The sequence below is a fragment of the Phalacrocorax carbo genome, chromosome 12 (genome assembly GCF_963921805.1).
Source record: "Phalacrocorax carbo chromosome 12, bPhaCar2.1, whole genome shotgun sequence".
Taxonomy (NCBI): domain Eukaryota; kingdom Metazoa; phylum Chordata; class Aves; order Suliformes; family Phalacrocoracidae; genus Phalacrocorax; species Phalacrocorax carbo.
This window is the reverse complement of record NC_087524.1, coordinates 14,691,310-14,716,305: the sequence shown is the minus strand read 5'-3', so window position 1 is coordinate 14,716,305 and position 24,996 is coordinate 14,691,310. Positions and strand designations below refer to the sequence as shown.

General features: G+C 35.1%; 1 protein-coding gene across 3 annotated transcripts in view; it reads right to left on the bottom strand.

The window, feature by feature from the left end:
• The window catches only part of ATRNL1 (attractin like 1), a 524,212-nt gene that overhangs the window by 294,255 nt on the left and 204,961 nt on the right, over window positions 1-24,996 (bottom strand). For all 3 annotated transcript variants that reach the window (XM_064464229.1, XM_064464230.1, XM_064464227.1), the window contains exons 22-24: window positions 12,183-12,277; window positions 11,462-11,540; window positions 10,064-10,221 (exon numbers count right to left, since the gene is read on the bottom strand). In XM_064464229.1, the coding sequence (XP_064320299.1) occupies window positions 10,064-10,221; window positions 11,462-11,540; window positions 12,183-12,277 (332 nt within the window). The remainder of the gene's footprint in view (window positions 1-10,063; window positions 10,222-11,461; window positions 11,541-12,182; window positions 12,278-24,996) is intronic.

The following is a 24,996-nucleotide window of genomic DNA, read 5'->3' as shown; positions in this document are numbered from 1 at the left end:
GACCCTCTTCTTTAAGACTCTTATCTGGCTCTCTGTGCCTAACAGTTGTTTGTACTGTCTCCCTGAAGGCACAGGATATGTTTGTCTAATACAAACCAAGCAGTTTGGAGGTTTTTTCCCCCCCGCTTCTTCAAAATATATGCAATTAGCTTCCATATAATAAAGCATTCAAGAAAATTTTAAAATGAGAGCATTAACACAATTTAAAGGTCCTTAAAGCATTTCAGAATAAAAACTAACAATGAACATTTCATAATGAAAACCAAGGGAATCACAGCCCTAGCATCCTTTTGCACAGTCTATAGAAGTGAGCATTCATACTACCATCTAAGAAAGCGCACAGTAGCTCCCCGCTACCTGCCCAATTAGCAGCCAAGTTTGCAGGTCTGAGCTGCTCATCTTGCTAAAGAAAGAGCTTGTGATTCTGCTCAACGTTGTGCTATTCTTTCCATTCTCAGGAATGACATATATGGACTTTGACTTCCTCACATCTTCATATTGGTTAGCTCTGCTCAAACTGTATAAGCATTAATTAATCCATGAGGAACCATGGAACGGCTCTGGAGTCTCACTGACTAATATTTTGATTTTGTTATTTCATCACAGAAATTAATACATTGACCATACAGTTAAAAAATTAATGGCTGGCTTTGCAAAAAAAAAATATAGAGGTCTACTTGAAATATCTCATCACAACAAAAATACCTTAGAAGAGGCCCTAAAGATCAAATAAGGCAACTATTTTCCCCTCTCAAGGATTGTCTTCCAGCAGCATATATAAAGTTGAACTCCTTGCATCCGTGACTGAGATAACTTCTACACACTGAAGTGCTATCAAAAATATTGATTCACTAAAAAAAAAAAACAAAAAACACCACACCTTCTTAAGCATGAATGTCTGCTTAATCTAAGGTAGGACTCCTCGTGCTAAGGATGCTGATGGCACCTTAGCCCACTCCTGAAAATGGTCCTGCAGATAAACAGCCTCAACTTTTGAAGCTTCAGTGCTTTTAGAAAGCTGGGAGTTAGGTCTGCAAACTCAGCTGTAAGCACTCCTACAGTTTCCAGCTAGCTTGCCACAGCCTGAGGAATTAAGCTCTGAAGCCCTAAACAAAATCCCAGAGCTATTACTTCTAGTCATTGCTGCCAAGTTTACCTAGAGCTGGAAACTACTTTTTCCAGAGTTGCTGGCTCAGAGACAGGTCACCATGACATACCTTGCTGGTTCAGTGCTCAGAGGTCAGATTTGGAGCCTTCAATTCATGAGACAAGTGACCATGTGCTGCTTCTGAATGACAATCATATGAAATAAATGACCTCTATTTTGTGATTTTAGACAGGGGATCCAGTTATTCCAAATATCTTGGAGCTCTGAGTGACAATTCAGAGCAGCCTGATCAGCAAACACACCTGTAACCAGAAGACTTTAGGAAACCCAAAAGCTACGCTAACTTGAACACCTGAAATTCCTGTCGGTGTCAGGACCACAATCACGTTGGTGAGACTGACATGGATGTCATCATTACACAGCAGATGTGGAGTTCTCGAGCAGCCTACTTCACAAACACCTGGAATTTTTATGTGATTTTGGACCACTGACATTTGGTTTATTAAGAAATGTTGAAAAAATTGGATTTGGCCCAGTGTAGCACAAATCCAAACTTAAACAATATTATGAAAAACAGAAAACCTGCACGTTGTTCACATTTATCTATAAAATCCTGTTTAGAGAGGGTAACTGAAGTTTCTAGAACTGACAGTCTCTGACAGTCTCCCTACCAGCCTCTTCCTGTTTCCGTTCTGATTCCCTATGAGCCAAACATTTACTTTCACATTATTCTGACCGTAGGAGCCACTGTGTATGACCTTTATAGGCTTTTGCAGTCAACAAGGCATGGATGTTTTCTTCAGGGAGAATCTTAATCTTTGAAGGGTTTTATCTTATTATTAAAAAAACAGGTTTCTACATACTTTCATATGTTACCTCCCAAAACCCCAAGATGAATAATTGATATATTTTCCTATAGATAATCAAAAGTCCTGAACAAATAAAAGCTTATCTTTGAGCAATATTTTCTATTTCATTCTAAATATTCTAACTACAATTTACCTAATTAAGTAGATAAGGGAAATGGAAATTACAGCAAAAAACCTCAGTATCTACTTGCTAAACATCACAGGGAGATAATTTTTGTTAGCAAATACCATATTTATACATCTCTATTGTTTTACACATCTACCGGTAGATGGTGCCTTGGTCTGTCTGGAAAAGAAAACCCTATACAATTGGCACATCAGTTACAGGAGTTCTTATCTCAGACATTCAAGTAACACACGAATTAAAACTACATTTCACTGAGGACTAATTGTCACTTAATTAGGTGTTTTGGTTCCCTTAAATCATCAGCTGAACTACTAGCAGCGCTCCAGCTTTCTGAGAAGTGTATCAACTATATTAAATATTTACAGATATTCTGGTGGCTCATATTAGATCTTTTCTAAGGTGATTGGAAAAAGGAATATACCAGGGAGAGTCATGAAATTAACATTTACATTTATTGGAGAGGTGTAGAAGTTGGTGCAATATGGCTGGCAACCTTGTTCTAGTATATTTTAAGACAAACGTTAACAGCTCTACCAATATTTGTCAAAGGAAAAAAGATATAATCTAATCATCAGAAAACACCTCCTCATTTTAGCAATGCTTCAGGATTCACAGGAAGCAATTTGGAAAATGTTATATTGCATTTGGGCAGATTAAGCTTTTTGGGAATATTATACAGTGTTATGATTTATTCTCCACACAATTGGCCTTGCAACTACAAGGAAATAAATTATAGATATTGTAAAGAGTCAATTTTCCCAGGCAAGAACCAGTAGGTTTCTGGTATTACATTTGGCTACCTCAGAAAGAAAAAAGGTAATCATAATTACTGTAACAGTCCACATTTGGGTAGTAATTTTCACCTACTTCATATAATGCAATAATTACACATGTAACAGATATAGCTGTAATAATGCAGCTACAACACAGAATTTTTAACAATGGTGTTTAAGGTGTTGAAACACAGAACAGAGTTTAGTTTCAGAATCTAGTACTGAAAGAAATAAATCTTTACCTCCACGCTGTTGTCCCACTGGTTTCAGTTTTAAAATAATTTTGAATTCCTTCATTTAGTGGAGGTTGTTTTTTTAAAATAACTCTAGAGCAAAATCTCTATTTACGTTGAACTGAGAAACAATGAAAACCTCTCTTCATATATTTTGATCAGAAAAAGGAAACAATCCTATGCAAGATATAAATCTGAACCTCCAGACTTTTTTTCTGTCAAACACACTATATGTTTCCACTCTGCCATGCCCGGAGAGGTAATTAGATGAGCCACTTTGGCAGAATATCGAAGTGCAAATATATCATGAGCTGTTACCAAAATCTCTGTTTCTTTAGATCTACATTCCCCTACTTCATAATTGTCAGCTAATTCCCTTACTGTCCAACTTAATGCCTACAGTCAAAGCATAAAGCCTGACAAAATACTTAACACTATACTATGACTTTCCTTCAAAATCTTTTCCAAAGCACTGTATACTACTAAATCTGTTATTACCTGAATCACTTATTTGTTGTGTTCAGATAATGAACTTGCATTTGCTTTTCTCCAGTCTTGTGGTACTACCCTCCTGCTTTTGGTCCTGCAGTTTCACATGTCACTCCCTTCAGATTCTAGGCCTGATATTACCTGTTGCCTAGTCTGAGCACGTTAAGCTCAAGTTTTCTGTCCAATTCTGTTGAGGATAATTTTCATAAATATATGTTAATCATTATTATTATCAATTCTAACTTTTCACTATGATCAACATCATCATCCATGTTGAAAACTGGAGCTTAGTATACATTTACATTTTAGGTTATACCTCAGTCACCTATAATCTAACCCAGCCTGTACTGCTAAATGCCGCCTTCTCCTAAATTTGGGTTTTTGTTTGGTGTGGGTTTTTTGTTGGTTTTTTTGGTTGTTTTTTTTTTTAATGTTCCAAAAGAATGTCACACTCCTTGCAGAATTGTAACTAAATGGTGGTTTGGTGGATTTCCCAGGTTTTCGTTCTCGGTATACTACCTTCAGACCGCTTTTTAAGAGGGATTTTATATTTACTGTAAGAAAACTTCAAAGTCATTTTGGAAGCTAATGTGTCCACTTCATCATCAGTACCTGTTGAGTGTTTCAAGAATTATAGTGTCTTCACACATAGCTATATGCTCTTACTAAGCAGCCTTTATGAAAACCATTAAGGCACTTAGAAATTGAAATGTTCACCATAAACCGTAGAGATTAAATTTAGGTATGCAAACACTGACAGGAGGAGGTTCTGTACAAGCACCGTTATATGTGGATAAATACACATTTTCCAAGCAAAGATTCCAGAATGATGACCTTGGCAAAATTTGGAAAGGTTTTAAAAACCAGAAAGCTCTGATTTCCATTTGTTAATTTAGTAATTAGGTTTGTGCTGCTGTTGTAACTTCTAATGGCAGTGACTGACAAGTTTTACTTCTTGGAGCTTTTACAATAGTATAAGTCATTTGTGAAAGTTAAAAATTTAAAATTAAGTCTGAAACAAAAAAAGCTGAAATAAATTACGCTACACAGCAAATTTTATTACAAAAGTAGATTTGCTTCTTGATTTACATTACTCTCCTCCTTTGGTTGCTACAGGCAGGCTATTAACAGGGGAAAGAAAATCGATTCTGAAACAGGAGCCAGTAAGCTGAAAGAACACTAGTTTTCCCTTTTAACAAAAAAAAAAATCCCTTGAAAATTTATATATGAAGTAGTTTTGATTATTTGTTGTGCTACATACAAATAAAATGTAAATCTTCACCACAATTTATTATTCTGTTCTGGCATACGAACTATTACAGGGTGCCAAGGATAGTTTTCCTCAGAAACAACAGTGCAGAAAAAGAAGAATGCAACAGTATGCTACTAAAGCTTGCAGTAGGCTTGTTTAAGAATAATTAAATTCCTTCTTTCCAACACATTTGGGCATTCTACATGTACACTAACATCATGTCTAACTTTGCTGTAACAATAATTGTCCTATGCTATGGAAATATGTAAGGGATTAACTATTCCATGATCAAAAATTATTAACAAGGGGTTTTTTTGTTAAATAGAAACCTAATTTTGCCAGGCAGTGCTTTGCTGCTGAGGTTGAACCTTATAATTTAAACTGACCCTCCCAATTAAAATTAAGACACTTGTGAATATTTCATTTACACTTGAGGGAGGAAAGGAAATAACTAGTAGAACAGTTATTACCTCTTGATACAGCTTTAAAGCTGGTAGAAAATTTTGCTGCTCAGGCATAAGTTGAGATCAGACTTACAAGCCTGACAGTTATAAAAAGAGATACAGGTGCATGAAAGCAGCTGATCTGCAAGCAGGAATGCTATTGCTGTCCTTAGGGACAGAGTACATCAACCGGAATGCCAGGACAGCATTTTAAGGGTATTTGCTTGTTTCATATGCACTTGTTACTTCTCAGAATACGGGAGCAACTGATGAAAAAAAAGGAAAGACATCTGTTACCAGCTTCAATGACAAAAATCCCTTGCCATAAAATTAGTTTCCTGAGACGGAAGAACATGTTGTTACTGCTGTTATTAATATTTGCATAGCTGTCAGAAGCCCAAGCTTTATGATTGCTTACTACTTCAGGGACCACTGACCATTATTTGAGGTGCTGGCTACAGTCTGAGTTACTGCTTTTCAATAAATGTTACAGCCTTCAAATTTCCATTACCAGTGGAGTCTGAATTATATCTACTCTCAAAATAAAATAAAAATGAGCAGAAGCAAGTTATGGGGCTTTGCCACAAATTCTGTTCAGAAATCTAGCCTATTTAAGACAACAGCATTTTCTCAGAGTCCTATTTAACAGATACATAAGGCATGGTACACCTAAAGGGCTGGGACTGTCAAAGACACTCAGTCAAATGTAGGGATAATATGTCTGGATGGTAAATCATGTCCCATTACTTGGACAGTTGAACCCTCTAATAAGAAAGATACTTCACACAGACTTCCTCTGAAAAGGTGCAACAACTGCTGTTGCCTATGGAAGTCTGGAACAGCTAAGCCCATGGCTCTGTATTCATCCTTACTTTCCAGTCAACTCTTCATTACAGGAAATGGAGAAGAAAGTGTGGTATAAACTCTTCCAATAATTTAACAGGAAAATATCCAACATTTCTGTGCCAGCATATAACTATTACTTACTTCTGAGAGAAACTGCTAGCTGTCCATGTCACACCCAGTAACAGATCTATTTGTGAAAACAGCTCTAAGCTGAAGATGTCCTATATCACCATCTTTCTAATGACCCCTTATGCAACTATGTCACATTTCTGCTTCTCCTTTGATGTCAGGGAATGCTTTTAGCATCAGGAAATTTAAATGCAGCATTTTCCCCTGAGGCCTGCAGGGCTCTCTTCCTGACTGAGCACCCAGCTGTGTGCCCGTAGCCATTATGGACAGAAGAAGGGTGCTGACTAATGGCAACCTAGAGTACAATCTTATAAAAAGAGCAGGACTTCATCTCAAACTGAAAACTTCCTACATAATTTCTATGATTTTTAAGTATTTCACCGCTATACAGTGCTGAAAATCTTATATTCTGAGGTCATTAGGCTCACCTGTGACAAAATTAAAATGGGTCACTGGGTAGTTGCTGGCAAAGTTATCACAGACCAGCACATCTTCAGGGAACTATGGTATGGACACAAACATCACATATCCTTTATTCAAAATCAGGCAGTCATATTTCAAAGGAGGATATTTTTGTGTTAGAATCACCAGGGATTTGTTAAGATTTAGGAAAAAAACTCCAAGCTTGCTGAATAGCTACCATGCATAATAAAAGTACTTGAGGAAGCAACTGTGAGTCATTGATCCAAATAAACAATCACCTGCTGGGATGTACAGTTTTTCCTTGTAGTCATGAAAATCTTGAAGACAAATGAATGCAAAAATAGAGATAATATAGGTGACTTTGACAGAAAATGAAACTAGTGTCTTGTATAATGAGGCCTGCTGTTCTTTCTCCTACAGAAAATGAAATGGTAAGAGCAATAACTCCAACACCAACTGCCAAATCTTCCCAATGAAAGACACAATCTTAGCTCCAGTGCCAGCATAACAGGAGGCATAAAACGACAGTAGTGAAATGCATATCAACAACATAACTTGAAATATTAGTTACTAGAGAAATAAGGTCACTATTTCTGCTTCTTTAGGAACTCATTCTTTTTATAATCTGTTCTTGACAAGTCACAATGATTAATGTAAATACAGGAGGCAGGTACTCAGATTGTATTTGAAAAATGGTAGATGTGCTGAAGTGAGTATTTAGTCCTCTACAGAAGTATTGTGTAAAACACATGTGCCAAATTTCATGTTGCTATTACTCCTATGAACAGACTACTTCTCTAGGAAGTCACACTAACTTCCGTTGCTCTAATAGGATGAAATGAAACCTTCATTACTGAGTTGATACAAAATATCACTACACTTTTAACCCACATGATCTGACCAATGCAGCATGACTGCATTAGTAGAAAGGACCATGATGCAGAGAGTTGGTGTCTAGGACCATTTACGCATAGGCCAACTTCCATGACATCCAAAGCCCTGCACTAGAACACGGAGCTAACTCCCTAAGCACCACAGAAAGGCAAAAGCAGCTAATTCAGGAAACTAATTTCTAGACCATTTGAAAATTAATTCATATAGAAGAGTTCCCCATCCCAAACCAGAGCTCAAATCCGTCATCAATACCTCGACTCTCCTGAAGAGTCCTTTAATCAGTATAACATTATCATCATTTTTGTAAGAATTATCGTGCTTTAAATTGATGCTCTCTAGTAGAGAATAGACTGGTATCAATCACTTTTGCATGTTGTGAAGGTGAAATCTGGTATATTGAGAGATGTAGAAGATCATATTTATGAGAACTGTGAACCCATTTAGTACTGCCCTAGGAAGCTTTAGCCTCTGGATAGGGATGAACACTCTCTTAACTCTAAGTCCTAGGGTGGCTCATATATTTTTAAAATTTCTGTTATATACAGAATTGTAAAGCTAAACATATACAACTAAACTCATTTTCTCTGAAAAGCTCCCTACTCTGTTTAACATTTGAAGATCTTACCTACAGCTAGAGCACCAAACGTAAGAAATCTATATGGGTAATGCAAACTTCAGATATTTCCTTGGAATAGAACAAATCACAGCATTAAAACGTTGAGAGATAAATAATAATAATCTTGTTGATTTAGGAAGGCAAATCCAGAGAACAATATTAACATCTTGAAACAATTTCTGTAATTGAACCTTAGCATTCCTTTTCCACTGCATAGAAGTGGAGTGATTTCATTTGTAGATGGAAGACCTTTTTTTTATTAAAAGTTACCAGGACAGAAAAGGAATACTCAATAAAGAACTGTCTAGACTGATGAATTTTAATGTGCCTCAAAAATAAACACAAAAAAAAAAAAATCTGTGCAACTGTGGCAGGTAAGGAAAAGTAAGGGATGTAAACAATGATCAGGGATTCCCTTTGTCAAGCACTGAAACATGTTGCCATTAAGGTGTTATGCTGCAGAGGAAATGGCACAGGAAGGAGCTGCGATCTGCTGACATCTGACACAGAGTTGCACATCTTCAGAATACATCACCTTAATAATGTTTGTCTTACAACAATGATATAGGCACCTTCCAATCTTAAAAGGTGAAAGGAGTGTGTAATGCATTTACAGCTTAAATTGCTTCATGGGTTTGTTTAGGAAGGCTATTTGGCAATTGAAGTTGTTCTATCCTTAGAAAGTGGGATTGGTGAGTGTAAAAAATACCCCTAACATGAAGAGTAAAAGAAAGCAGTTAACCTTCAGGGTTGTTTGTTTTAATATAAAATAGTACATGCATAAATGTTAATAAGTTACACAAAATCATCCTTTGACATTGTGTAACTCATACTCACAGTTAACACTCATGTATTATTAAGAAAAGTCTGGCTTTACTTCACACAACACAGGGATAATATTCCTCTGCCAGTATACTTAGAAGATGACTCTCTAATCCAGGAGGCTCCTCAGCAGATGACTTTATCATATATATATATACACACACATATATATATATATGATACAGGCTCTGTATTTTATAAAAACAGGGTTTGGGGTTGTTGTTTTTTTTTCCACCAAAATGGAAATCTGTAGAATATTTGTAATTATATTAACTGGCAAGTATTTTGATCTTGTTCTGGTTTCCTGAGCAAATCACTAGGAATTATGACATTTTATTATCATTTTAACAATTTAATTTTTAATAATTAATTCTGTAAGGGAGCTGTATCCCAAAGCTGGTCATCCACACAAAGCTCCGTCACTGGTGCAGGGACGCAGATTTTACAAATGCATCTATAGTAATGGTAACTATAAATATCGCTGAAACTTCGAGGGGGGGACACACCACCAACCACCACTGCACTGATTTTTTTTTTTAAGTCTGCCACTGTACAGTATCTCACTATTCCAGAAAATACTCAGCGAAATTTATTTCATTGAAGTCAAAGAAAAGTATAAATTCTAACCAAATACACTTAGCGTTAACTGAAGTTTGCAATATTAGAATATGATATAGACATTCAACCTTTAAGAAAATCAGAGGCTAAGAAAGCTAATGACTGATGAATGATTACACACAAATATCTAGGTGCATAGATACATATTTTTATGCCTTTTTTATGTATACATCTAAACGCATAAGGCAAATTACAAATGAACATTTATGTTCAATAATTTTATATTTAGATTTTAAAATCTATGGTCGGAAGTATGATTCACTACTGAAAGCACAGTTCTTAAACAGAAAATATATGTGCATGCAACTAATTGCACATGCAACCAATATCATTTCTGTACTTCCTTTATGAGTAAAAACATGAAATTCAGTGTAAAGCTAAGATGTCAACATCTTCATAAGCACAAAAGAGACATACTAACCTGTATTTTGATTGGCCAGGAGAAATTGCTGACATAGACATAGAAAGTGATGTTTGGGTTGCTCCGAAAGTTAAATTTTTCACATGAAAAGCTATCTCTGTATTCCTTAATATTAGCCTTAGAAACAACAGGAATCTCTTCTCCAGATATTGTTCCAGCTAAAAAAACCCAAACAAACAAACAAAAAAAACCCACCACATAAAACCATATGTAGATATATATATTTATGACAAATATCAATCATCATTAAAGGTGCCAAAGTAAATTTGCACAAACAAATTTCTTAATTTTGGTGTCTTCATTCTACAACTTTAATAACCCTTTATTTTGCTTTACATCAGGTATATTTCATATATGTACAGAGAATTCATAGAAACTCTTACACTGGTTTCAAAAGTTTATGAATTAATCATAATACTGACAGAAGTTACAGGAATTTCAGAAGAAAGATGTTATTGTCAGCTAAACAGATAGTGTGCTTTCCTCCAGTAATTTACATTCCGTTTCAATAAAAACTCATAGGTTAATAAAGCCTGAAAGTGAATTTGTCCAGATCTCGCATTATTGCTGTAGAGTTTTAATTATTCATAAAAGCTTTAATAACATAGCTACTAATAAACATGTAACATTTTTTGTGAATATATGGGTGACAGTGCTAAGTTAAAATAAAGGTATAAATAGAATTTACTAACTATAGTATGTTAAAATACTTCAGAATTACATTGATGAAGAAATTAATGAGTTTATATAAGACAAACTCTGAACATTCTTTTAAAAGATTTTAGTTTTTATTTTAGTATGATTTTATTTTAAGCATCATGCTTCTCCTTGGATGTGTTTTCAGAAAGTCAATAGAACCAATTCAGAGAAACCATCTAAAGCTTTTCTTCCTTGTTCTTAAAACAAAGAAGAGTAATGGGGTTCAAAGTTGGAGAAAAATAGATAAGCAGCTCCTTTTATCAGCATACACAGAAGAACTTTATTGTTTGATATCAATGTTAAGGTTAATAATTAAATTTTTAACTTGAACACTGAAACAAAGAAATAAAATCTCAGTCTCTGCAGTAGTTAAGGAAGCAATTTATCTTAATTAAAATCACAGCATTTCATAACACTGTCATTTTAAAAATTTAAATAGACTACAAGCTTTTCCTACCAAAGTAATTTTAATTGAATAGGAGAGAAAGTTAACATATTAATGAAGCTTTGTTCAGATTGCAAATTACCATCTGAGGTTTCAATAATATAATTAACAATGGCATAATGATAATGGCAAAAGAACATATTTGGTAAAGTTCTATTATCAAAATTAGCAACAAAGAGACAATCAGGTTAAAACAGCTTAAAGGATCATGAAATCATATGGGAAAAAGTCATCATACCAAAATTCACCCTCACCTGTAGAACCAATAGACCATGTAATATTGAGGTTGAAGTTGTTTGATGCATTAATCGATATATCCAAATTTTTATTTGACTGTATAAAAAAAAGAAAATATATTGAAGTCAACAAAATATATCAGAACGTATTGAATACAACTCTATTGCACATAACTGAATAAAGACTTCTAATGGTCTTCTGGTTTTCATTTTAAACATAAATAGAAATAGTAACAGTTCAGAGCCAAAGGCAACTCTATTTTTTTCTTCAGTAAGAACAGGGTACAAGTAAGCATTGAACTACATCAGCTATCTTTTCAGACTGTGATAAAAATAATGAAACAATTTTCTTCATAAAACTGAACCAAAATACATGGCAAATGGCTACATTTTTATTACAATTCAAAAATTACTACTCTCATCTGCTAATAAAGATTACCTAAATGAAGGGTAAACTGCTTTAATTCATATCAGGAAGATACTAAATCTTGTTATCAATGTGAACAACAATAAAATAAACCAGCTGATAATTTCTTTGGGTATTAGTTGATCTGAAGTACATCTACCACCTAGAAAGTTTTATCAGTGAATGCACTGGAATAATTTTATGTTTTTAAAATATCTGGAATATCTCTGATACCTTACAGGCACTGGGCAAACTTTTAATCACGGTCAGATACAAGGGAAATTTTAATCATGACTCTCCAAAACTTGTCTAAAGTTAGTAACATTTTCTTACCTGTTCTGGATTTGCTATAAAGTTTATGGCAGTGTGATGGCGATCATCCTCTTGTAATAAGCTGAAGGTAAACTGGTAATCAATCAAAAGACTGTCTGTGGGCAAAGCAGAATGTAAAAATAAAGTAGGATGAAGTGTATACATATTTAAAAAATACTATGCAAGCACCTACAAATTTACTGTTCACTTTTATTTTAAAAAGCATGGAGTAATCTACAAGTCAGAATTATTCACATACATTTCACTGTTTAAGTATTTGCACTATAATGTCTTGAAGCAATAAAAAAATAAAACAAAGTGAAGTAGTAACAAAAAAGTAATATCAAGGAAAATAACTAAATTAAGAAACAGATTCTGTCAGAGAGTCAGAGCAGCTATTACACACAACTAGAAATAATTATTAAGTAATTATCCCAAAATACAGCATCAAGCATGGTTAGAGTGTTATCAGTTCCCCAATTTCAGTCCAAAATAATTATTCAAATATTCTGTTTAAAAATGCATTTAAATATATTAACTTTACAGTCATACACTTTACTGTGTTATCTAAATCGTTCACACAGTTACACATTTTAGAATTACTAGTTTTAAAGTTTTGGGAAAAAAGTTGCTTCTGCAGTAAAATTTATAGCATGAAGCCATGATACTATAGTAAATAAGATTGCTAATAATAAAGTGGTACAGTGGAATTTTGAATAGAAATTATTTGACTACCAAGCACATCCTTTCTAAATTAGAAAATCTCTTACAATTCTGGCAAGTGGTAAGTGATATTAACTTTTCATACAAGAGAAACAAGTGGCAATTTAGTATTGACTCAGAAAGATTATATTCCACTTCCAAATGATGTTTGTTCTACACATTTTTCTTTCAAGCCATGAAAGAAATGGAGTCTGCCAGGCAGTCCCTACTCTGCCACTTCTGTCACTGCGCACCGACAGCACTCCCCTGCTGACCAGCTACAGTTGGCATCGGTGCAGAAGGGAGAAAGGGCCGGCCGGCCTCAGATGACCCAAGCCATGCTTAACCCTTCCTGGAAGGAGCATAAAATGATTAGGACAAGTCAGAAGGCATAAGTTTTGAGCCAACCCATTGTGTTCCTGAAATTGGAGGGATGAGATTAACCCTTAGTTGGGTCATACCACTAGGAGTGACTGAAAAGGAACTTTTCTGCAGGCGGTGGTGGGTAGGGCTGGGTGGGGGTGGATTCGTCAAGGTGAGACAGGTTTTCAACACCTCCATAATGGAAGAAAAAGACCCAGTCACCAGGGATGACTGTTGCTGCAATTCATAGCAGATGCCATGTAGAATCCCAGCAGGCAATGTTCAGTGCAGTCAGACAGTCAAGAACCAGCAGCGCCCTCAGAGACTTATACTGTATCAGCAAATTAATCATCCTTGAGCAACAGTCAGCTGTGAAACAGAGGTGGGCGCGGTGTGATCTTGCATACTCTGTTACAGGGGCAGATATGTTAAGATCTAACAAAATTAATCTTCTAACTCTTTGACCATTTCAGTTCTGCAGAGATCAAAAGATTCTGGTTTTTCCTCTGTCACAGGAAATAAGGAGGTGCCCTGTAGTTGTACATGATTCAGATTATTATATTGTGTGTGTTAAAATATGGTTAGATGCAAGTCATCTTTGATGCTATATCCTAGTGAATAACTTGGAAGCCCTATTTTGATCCCTCTCAATGACATTCTACTGCTCATCAACACCACATGAGCAGTGCCTAACAAATAAAAAATATGTAATCATGAAAAAAAAAATCAGGAAATACAAAGAGTGAAAGATCAAGTCAAAGCAGGAAAAAGCTGTGTCAGCTGAGTCAGTTGGACTCAGTAGTTTGCTTAATGCTGACCATCACCTTTTCTGCAGCAACACACAATCTGGAAAAATACACTCCATTGTATCCTCTGGGAAGCCTAACAGGAGAAAAAAGTCTTCTTGGTCAGTGAAGCAGAAACACAGCCCACTGTATTGCCTTAATGGTTAAAGAAAATGGTGGTGAGTTTTTTGGTGTGTTTTTTTTTTTTTTTTGTTAGAAAATAAAGGAGTTACATAAAAGGCATTACCATGACCTTCGAAGCTGAGAAGTCCACTTTCTCTATTATTAGCCACCACAGTTCCTTTATTCAAATAGGAATAAGTTGATCTAGATTTCTTAGATAATGCATTTTGATCAGGTATTTGTAAGCTTATAAAGGTAAAAGATGAAAAAGCATTAAATTGAAAGACCCCATTTACTTATTAATACTACTCTATTAGTACTACTCTACACTTTTATATCTATGCAAATCTAATTAACTCATTGACTTTATTAGTAGCATTGTGCCATATCTACATATTTAACAGTAAGATTACCATTGCACCAGAACATATTTAAAGGTAGCAAGACAACAAAAGATGGCAAGTAGAGATTGAACCATATTAAAGGGATTAATAAACTCTTTAACAATAACGAGTAGCAAGGCCAAAAGTCTAGGAATAAGGTATAAATATGCTAAATCTCCTGATCTGGTCAACTTGGCGTCCCATGAAATACGAATGACTGCTTTAGCACAAATCTTTGCAAACAGAGGTATTGTAAATGTATGGTGGACAAGCACCACAGCATGAGCTGCTACGGAAATTCTGGCTACTGCAAAGGCTACAAGATGCAAGCATTGCAGACAGGCCTCCTAGACAAGATAATGTTGATTTGCTGACAATATAGGGAAAATGACCATTTGAAAATGTCATAGTCATCTTCCAAGCCCAGAATGTGCTCTCTCAGAGATGCAGAGTATCAGCCGAAGACCAACATATACAAATATACGTATATACCAACATATACGAATGAACAATTTTTCTGCACGCAAGTTTCAAAAATTTCAAAGTAATTTCTTAGTCATTACTTTTTTTCTGGGGTTTGCTATTGTTACTTTTGTTTTGTTGTTGTTTTGTTTGCTTGCTTGCATGCTTTTTAATTTATGTTTTACTTGCTAAAAGCCAAGAAAATAGGAACTCATTTTTCAAGGAATGAAGGAAAAGTCCTTACATTAATAAGATGTTAAACTATACAGGTTTTCATAACTTTACCATCGGTAACAAATCAGAAAAATACTGCCTTTTTTTTTTTTTTTTAACTACATTTTTACCTACAATACAGTTGAAACACTAAGTCACAAAAAACAGTAATTGGTTATGTATGGCACCCTTTGTACTCAAGATATCCCAAAGTATTTTGTGAAGCTATTAATTAGTAGTCACTCCATTAATAGTATCAAAGATAGTTATATATCCACGCAGTAGCCATTATCTCCTCTGTATTACTCAAAGAGCCCTGAACAACGCAGCTTCTCTTATTCAAGATCACTTTTGAGAGCCAACACATGGAACTCCCCCTGGGATTCCTCAAAGGTGCCAAAGGACCTTTAACTTATGCCAAGACAGCCATACAAAATGGGAAGAGATGACCTTCACCAAACTATTCAGAAGGAGCACCTTTCATAGCACTAATGGACATAAATTATAAAGTTTTTATTCCAGAGAGACCTACAGTAGAGAGGGACAAATCATTAAACCTATCTTGGCCACATGCTGCAAAGCAGAAATGTATTATCTCTTCATAGATTATCCTAATTCAGGGAAGACACCTGAAGTGTGTATGACTTGAATGAAGCAGAGGGCACTGCCTAATGCAATTATACAATTCAACGGCACAAATGAAGTCAGGTGTAGATGAAAGAGCTGTCACTGAGCAAACACTCCTCATCTTTTTGAGGACTGCAAAAGTATGCCGAAGAAGTTTCACAGCCTGGAGGAAGGTTTATTTTCATAGTGAAGATACTTCTGGTTGGCCAAACTTTGAGAAAGATCTGCCTGGACCCATGCTTAAATTGAACATCCCAATCTCAGAAGTCTCTAAAGCTAGATTTTATTAGAATATAAATTAGTAGAACTAATTTAAGATAAAATTCAAAGCGGGAGTAGAAATTAAAAGGGGTTGTAAAGAAGTGTCTCCTCTGTCTATTGCTTCCTGCTACTGTCTGTCTCGCTCTCGTTCTGTTTCAGCCTATACCATAGGAGAGACTTCCCCCACATGTATTCAGCAGGTCTCGGGGAAAATATCACCTCCCTGTCCTCCAGAAGGCTTCACCTCCTACAGAGTGCAGCAGGCAGAACAGCTTTCCTTCCCACTGCCAAGCACCATCCTGACCGTAACCCTAACACACAATCTATGTCAACAGATCACCAGTGCACACAAACCAGGCAATTACACAGTACACCACACCATATTTCCCACGCCATAGTGCCATTCAGCCTAGACAGCTTAGCCTAGAAATAAGTAAAAAACAAAGTAAAATTTGGTTGTAAGAGCATGACATTTTCTGAATAGTTAAATGTATGAATAGGGAAATGTATAACAGCTAAATGTAGAAACGGCTACTGCATTCAGCATATCCCATTGATATATATATGCCTATAAAACTAAGATTTCAAAATTGAAAATCTGGTGAAGTCTGAAAATAAAATAAACAAATTCAAACAATAATACTTCCATAAAGGGTAGAAATCAAAATATTATCAATGGCCATTAACGTCCAAAAATTAAATATACAACATTATAGACTTATTTCAGTAAATTATAGAAGAAAACGCTTGATTCTCTAGAATTACCACTGATGCACTCTGTGTTTCATTTTGGTGACTCTTTCATTTTTCTGTAAGAGTTAAAAAGATCTAGAGTACGAATCCTGTCATTTTTTCAAAACACATTTCCTCAATCTACATTTAATTCTCAACACATTTTATATTCACCAAGTGTCAATTAGCTGTAATGATTTTCCAAAGAGATCAGGCAGTTAACTGTCTTGAGTACTGCATAGACTCTTCTCTTAACTATGGAAAAAATGTTAATGACATTACAGAATGACTGCTGCATTCTTTTATTTTTTAAAAAGTTAACTGAAAAAGAATTTTAGATTGTTTTGGATTGTTTTGGTAAAGTCTTAATATGCAGCATTTCTTTTTTTTTTTTTTTATGCCACCAATATCCTCCAGGTTTACATTTTTCCACTTAACATATTTGAAATAAATACTTTTTAATGAAATATTTTTTAAAAAATCTGATGTTCAGAGTTTCCTTCCAATGATGGGCAAGAGGAAGAGACAGAACCACTGTCACATTGCAACAGCAATAATCCCTTCCTACTTTGTGGTAGTACAAATGACTGTAAAATGTCTAGTATGTTGCTGGCTCAGATACACAGCCCAGACCACCTCACATCTGATATAAGGTATAGGTGACTCAAGTGGCAGCCAGAATTTCAACTGCCACACTCTAGAGTATAACCTGTAAACTCCTAAAACTTTTATGTCTAAAATTTCACAGGAAAAGTTCTTGAGGAAACAGAAATCTCCTACACAAACTCAGAGCCCACAGCTCAGATCTTAATTCCCCACCACACAAAGTGTATGGAATCCACAAACTGGGTATTTTTGAGGCAATGCTTCTCCGGGAGTCAGGCCAGTGCATCCTAAGCACAGGTACTACAGAGTTCAGCACAAACATCAGTCGCCACATCACTGTAGTGTGGTCTCTTCAGAGCTCTCACCAGGAAAACAGGTTGTAGGCTGCCTTCTCTTTGACAATATAAACCCAACTCCTCCTTTTTTGCCTAGAAGGCTGTGTGCCCCATCACACAAGGGAGAAATGGCAGAAGGATTTACACCAGCAGGAAAAAAAGATTCAATTTCCAAACAGGCAGGCAGAGACCAGGAGAAGTCAAAGAGCCCAGGCACTCAGGAGGGAGAGGGGAGTCCTACAGTCTAATTTCTGCTCCCAGGCATGTTGCTTCATTTTCCACTAAAAATCATTGAATAAAGTAGGAAAAGAATGTTGGGAGATAAGACCACAGTACCATCCTGACATCATCAATGGTCAAATACAACAAAGACTTAAGGTAACTGAGTCTTTTCACCTCTCTATTCTGATTTTTTCAAAACCCTTGACTGCTTTCACAGTCAGAAGGAGTCATTAAAATCAATTCAAAATGTCAGTAATGAGTGCATGTGAGAACACAACAATAATTAAGCGAAGAAAGCCATTTAATTAAATGAGGAAAATAAATTTCAAAGCAATCGTTTAATCCCAGCATTGCTGTTAATTTTCAAGAAACTGTTCTTCTTTAATGAAGGCCCATGACTTTCAATATGGTTAATATGGCTTAATATGGAAGTTTTATACTCATATCCAAGAAGGAACAGACCTATTCCCATACTCAAATTTTTGTATTAAAAGAAAACTTTGCATTTTCTAAAATGCCAGAATGTTCCCAAAGGAACAAAGGCCAAACAGAAGTCTTGATTTTAAATTCTACTTCAGTATTTTTGAGTGCCACTACAACTCTCTAAGAATATATAATTACATAGGTAATTATTTTAAAAAATAAAATGGATATGTTTAGTATAAATTAGTGATAAAGCTATATTCAGAAAGGTATGTTAGAGAGGAATATTAAGACTGTAAAATGAACTGCTACAATCAAGGGTGCCTGTGAATTATTTTTGGGTGAGTGCTCACTTAATGGGCAGCTATTCAACACTTTGCTCTACGTTCAGCACTCAGTGTTGGGCCCATGCCTCATTTACTACATACTACACAAACCCATTTCTAAAGACAAAATTAATTTCTAATGTGGCTTTCTATAGTATTCATCACTTATTTTCTAAGTTCTTCAGAAAAGTTAATGAATTTGTTACAGCATTACTGTGAGATGAGTAGAAATTATTAGCCCCATTTCATAGGACAGGAAATGAAACAAAGATATCAAGGACAAAAACATCCATTAATCACGAGAAGCCAATCTGAAATACCTAGAGTTTGATTTTTTCATAATATTTTGAATTATATAACACTACATGTGATCATTCTTATTTTGCAGCTCCTTCTACCATTCATTGTAATTCTTTCCACTTTTACAACAAAATAGCAAAGGAACATACATTCATCTTTCCATTACATGATCAAATGATTCACCCCCCACAAACAAATTCATTCCATAAATTGCAGAGAAAAAGCTTGAAATAGTATGTACCCATGTTACTAAAAATTGTACGATCATGTCCTAATAAAGAAGCAAATCAAAAATGATTGTGCCAGCAACCTTAAATTCTCCACTTTCCTGGCACCCACTGCCTAAATAAAAGGATTTCAATAAAGGGATTTTATAAAGTAATTTTAAGAGTCAGACTGTAGTAAGTTCTAGAGAACTGCTTTACCTTTAAGAAGGTTCGTACCTTCTCCAAATCTTTCCAGCAAATCATCCCAGTTCACTACTACTCTCAGCAGAGAGGGAAGAATGAACCTGAGTTTCCAGAAATGGAACAAGAATATACATAACTGGACACGTTCATGGATTTCCTACCTTTTGCTACCGGTCATTTTCCCATGGCTTCTAACACAAAATTTCTTAATACACATTCCTATAACTGAAAAACATGACAAAAGATTTTCATATATATACAAAATTTCTGAGAAAGATGTCCAGCATTTGGCTCCAAAAGTTTAGCAAAAGTTCTAAGCCAAAAATACTGCAATGTATGTCAGCCAGCCATGTGAACAGAGCATGCAGCCAGACCCACTCACAACCTCACCTTGTTTCCAACTACAAGCTAATTATCACAATTTATAAATATTAGGTGATGATCACATGACCTTCACCTGATCAATTACCAAAGTGGCTTTTTCACATTTTTCTTCTGATAACTAAAAATAACGATTAAATTATGCTGAAAACTAGTGTAATGGACATCAAAAAATATCAGCATGTGCTTACTCAAAGGGAACCCTTATGGCCAACTTGAAATGATGATGGACAGATAATCACTAAATCTGAAGGAAAAGACAGTACGCTATTAAGAGTACTAACCATGAAACAGGAAAAATAAAATGTTTAATAGCAAAGGATGAGTTATAAAAAGATGTAAAGGTTCTTCATTCACTGAATAAATGGCTGGCCTTATTTACAACCATATTTGTATTCATAAAAACTTTTAAGATTACAGTAAAGAAATTATATTTCAACCATTCACTTCCACCAGTATCGTTATTTCAATATCTTCATTACACTAAAAGGCAAACAGACAATTACATGCCCGAGTTGGTATATTTTCACTGTAATTCTATTTTACTGAACCAGAATAACTCATTTTGTGAATAGAAACCTCATAAAATAGTGCTGTTCTATTTTTACCTCTTGAAATAACTTTTAAAGTTAGAGTAGGAACCTCCTTCATGATTGCAACATCAGACCCGTCACAGTCAGTCTTCCCACATTTTTCTATTTAGGGAACTCTCTATTCATGCCAGTTCTAAAAGTTATACTCTCACCTCTTCACTGCACAGGCAGGTTGTCTTTCTCCTGCTCCTTCTAGCGATTGTTCTCTATTTCCAGTAAGAGTTTGTTGAGAACAGTTCTATTCATATTCCTCTCCATCAGCAAAAATGTGGCTTTTAAAACCAAGTTCCATTGTTAAATGCTATAAATTATATTCATTTGTGGCCAAAATAAATTCTGCTAGCATTACACCCACGTTGGGGGGGTACCACCAGACCTATTTTCAGTCAGGATAATTATTTTGAACTTTCAGAGCAGCTGCTTGATTCATTCCTCTGTTGTCTGTATCTAACAGTCATCCATTGCCTCATTTTCATTGTATATTGAATTTTGTTGGTCTCCAACATTTCTTGTCCATTGTGACAAAACAAAAAGTCATTTACTGTGAAGTCTTTACTACAAACTAGCAAAACTTCCATTTTTGCTAAATGTAATGAGAGCAGAATGAGCTTCAAAATACTCCAACACTTACCATTTATGTGCCTTTTGCCATTTTGCCATGTAAAGAAAGAGCATGTGAGAACGAATTTCACAGAAGTTCAAAGTTTTTAAAAACCATACAGCAATAACAATTCATTGTTTCTTTTATTATACTTTAAAAAAAAGTACTAAGCTAAAAAGCCCTCAAAAAGACAGGGATTAGTGTCATAATCAGCAAACCGGGTAACCATATTTCATTTTAAACAGAAATCTTTTCTCTGATTAAATTTTTAGCTGCTGTTTGGAAAGATCTAATAAATTGTCTATTCTGGTGTAAGGGATGGCCAGATACAGAAAAATCTGACCTGTGTTAAAATTTTATTCAGCTAAATGTTATTAATAGTCTGAGGCTTACTCTATATTGACTAAAACTTCCTGAAGATGACGGATCTCCTTCTAAGACAGATACGCACAGGGGTCGGATGAGTAACCCTTAGTTCTCTCTACTAACTATAGAAAGACCTAGAAGGTTAACTGAGGCTGGACACATAAGTTTTAAAAAGCTAGTTAGGTGAGATGCATCTCACTGTAACTGTCATAAAAGTAAATATGTAGGTATGTAAATGTTACGGTAAGCAAGAGAAGACTCATTGCTGAGATCTAAAAATCTGAGGAACATATATAATTCCCTAGGTTTTTTTTATGAACAGTCTAAAAATTATGTTCCTGAAGTTTTTAAACCATAAACCACAGTCAAACTTCATTTTTTTTTTTTTTTTCACAGATTCTTCACCAAACTCTTAACTGAAAACACTGTAGCAAGTGCTGGGGTGGCTGTGAACAGCTGCAGGCCCTTTAGAAGTTTTGCCCAGGACCACAGTCCATAAACAGAGTTTAGAAATTCAGTGAACTAGAGAATTATGAACAAGATATTAGTAAGAGAAGCAACAACAAAGAAGAGTGAGCACATCAATTGGCAGTTATTTAAACATTTAAAATTTTTAGAAAAAAGGTCTAGATGTCTCCAGTGATGGAGCATTTCAAAGCTCATGGCTCAGGCTTTCTGATTAGTCAAAAATATAACTGTTTTTACATAAAACGGCTCAGTAAGAACCAAGCAGTTCAGTAACTGCTGAGTTACTGAACTCAGCAAATGACGTTTTGCTTTGTCAAGTGGATTGTCTTAATATCTTAATTCTTGTAATATTCTTGAATTGTTAGAAAAGTGGGAGAAAAGTACAAACAAAACCAAGAAAAAAGAAGTATCTCATTAAAATTGCATGGAAGAAATTAAAATTTATCTCTACAGGAAATTTTCTTCATAATTATCTAGAAGCTTCATCTGCCATACAACTCTTGTGTTAATATTACACTCTAACATCCAACATCATTTTGCAATATACTAGCATCACTACTCTCTAACCTGATTCTAATTTTTTTCTTTAGTTACATAGTCTACATTCATTGAAGGGATCTCTGATTTGCTTGTTCTGATAACTGAAATAGCACATCTAAGAAACAACATTAATTTATTGTTTGGGTTCATATGTTATTGTCAGAGGGATGTTTCCTGTCATATAGTTAATGAGATCGATCAAATTTTAATGTTATTTTAAAGCTTGCTCTTCTAACATTCAGTTTATTGCGTAATCTGTACAAAAAAAGGTATCTTTTTTCCATTCCGAAATAAAGAAATTGATTTTTATTGCTAAAATGGATCAAAGCCCATAAAATTACACTGGATGTAGCTTTTATACATGTCTCTGCTCAAGTTTTCATATAAATTCAGAATATTCAAAAGTTATTTACACGGTAACTTCTACGTGGATTATTAGTGGAATTTTTGTCCTGATTCTCGGATAACTGAACACAGATCTCAGCAATTAAAGAAGCAACCTCTGGTTGATCAGGCTTTTCAAGGAGACAGAACACGCACTTCATAAACTAGCTATAAATATACACAGATAAGTAGGTGCCACTGTAATATCTCAACATTTTCAGAATTCTCTTCCTTTCTTTTTCTCATTGTTCAGTTGAACTTTGCTTAAGAAACCTTAAATCTACAGTCCAAATGTCAGTCCCCACGTTGCTTGACTCCACGTGATTTGTACAAAATACACAATGTAAATTGAAGTTGAGATGTTTCAGCTTTGCTGATATCCTTTGCTGTTTCTCAAACAATTTTAACATGTTAGTTCTGAGAACCAGAATGTCTCACAGCAAATAAATCCAAAGCACTTTCAGCAAAACTGCACTTCATAGTGGACAAAACAATGCACGTCATATACCTCACTGTGCAGTCTCCTCCATTTTAAAGTCGTGAATTGCAACAGATACCTGAACTGTAAAAAATATGATATGATGCTAAATCACCATACTTGCACAATGGACACTAGAACACATTTGCATTACAGCTTTTAAAAGAAGATGTAACACAAGCACCTTTTCATTTAAAATACCATCAGGAATATTTAAACTAAAATCTGTTGATATAAATAATAACCTCCTCACTGCTTTTTGCTCATGCTAAGGACTGAGTGCCAATTCAGCCAAAACATTTATGGAATATTAACATTCCGAACTTTTACAAATCAGATTACATATCTGTAATACTGCCTAATCCAGCCTCAGAACCTTTAAAACAGAGTGGAGGAAATATCTCAACCCTTAGCAAAGGGTGAAGTATAAACTTGAGAAAAAATAAACCCAGATTATTTTCCCCACTTCCTACAAGTTTATCTTGTAGGGCTGGCAGTTAGCACAAAAACCAATAAACCGTTTAGTTAAACTAAGCAAATGGAAATAACAAAGGGAGGAAAAGCGGAGCCCAAAAGGCTGTTTTTCTCAACCTCAGAGAAGTCACCCGCTCTTCAAAGGACATGTATTCTTTGCCTGAGAGGGGGAACGTTAGCCACCGTGGCAGGCCTCACTGACTCCTTTCTGAAAGTGGCTTGGAATACTCAATTTCCACCTCAAACAGCCACCAGAGATTAAAAGAAAATTCTATTTTCCTAGCACTATTTTTTCTATAAAACAAGAACTAGGTTCAGCTGTGCTTTCATTAATTCATTACTTTTTTGGCCGTGGAAAGAAACTACTGTTAATTGAAAGGCACAAACAGGATAAACCTCTTCCTCATTTATTGGGTTTTTTTTTCAGATGATTAGCTTAATACAGAACAATTGATCGACATCACTACTTGTTTGTAGACATCGGGCACAAACTTTTTGATATCGTTTTCCTAGGAACTGAATTATCATGTAAAAAGGAAGAGCAAACTGTGGTGAATACCAGCAGTATGCTTGTTCTTGGTATTTGAGCAACACTGGTTGTTCATACTATCTATACCCGACCTTCATACACAATATGTTATGCTAGGCAAACCTTGACAATGAACGTGAAGATAGTGACATATTTGCATGATGTAGTTGTACATTGTCTTCTCTAGATTAATTTCATTTTTCTCTTTCCACCATTTAGTCTGCTGTTCATTCTAATGAACTCTCTTCATCTTCTTTCATTAGCCACTCCTAGTGCCATGAAAGCCTCTAACACTTTAAAATCCATCTAGCCATACATTCAAAAACCCATACAGAAATGCTACCTAATCCTACTCAACAACAGTAGAATTCTAAAATTGCCATTTCATTGATGAGAAAAATGTAAGATTTTTGCCCTTTTAAGATTTTTCCACCCACATTTTGTATAGCTTGTCATTTTTCCAAAATTATTCTGATGATTGTGGCATTTCCTTAAGGGGGTAACACAGTAAAGCATATTTATTTACTCATAACATAAAAAGACAAATCCAATACATATATATTATTTCTCTACCAATGTATCTTCATACTCCTTGACAGATACATTTTTCAACTTTCCCTTAATGTCTTGTTTGCTATTGTATCTATTTTGCTAATGTGTACTGCTGCTTTTTGACCTCACACAATTTGCTCTTCCATTTTATGTCAGCACTACCCTTTATATCAAGGGGCTAGAAAATTATACTTTG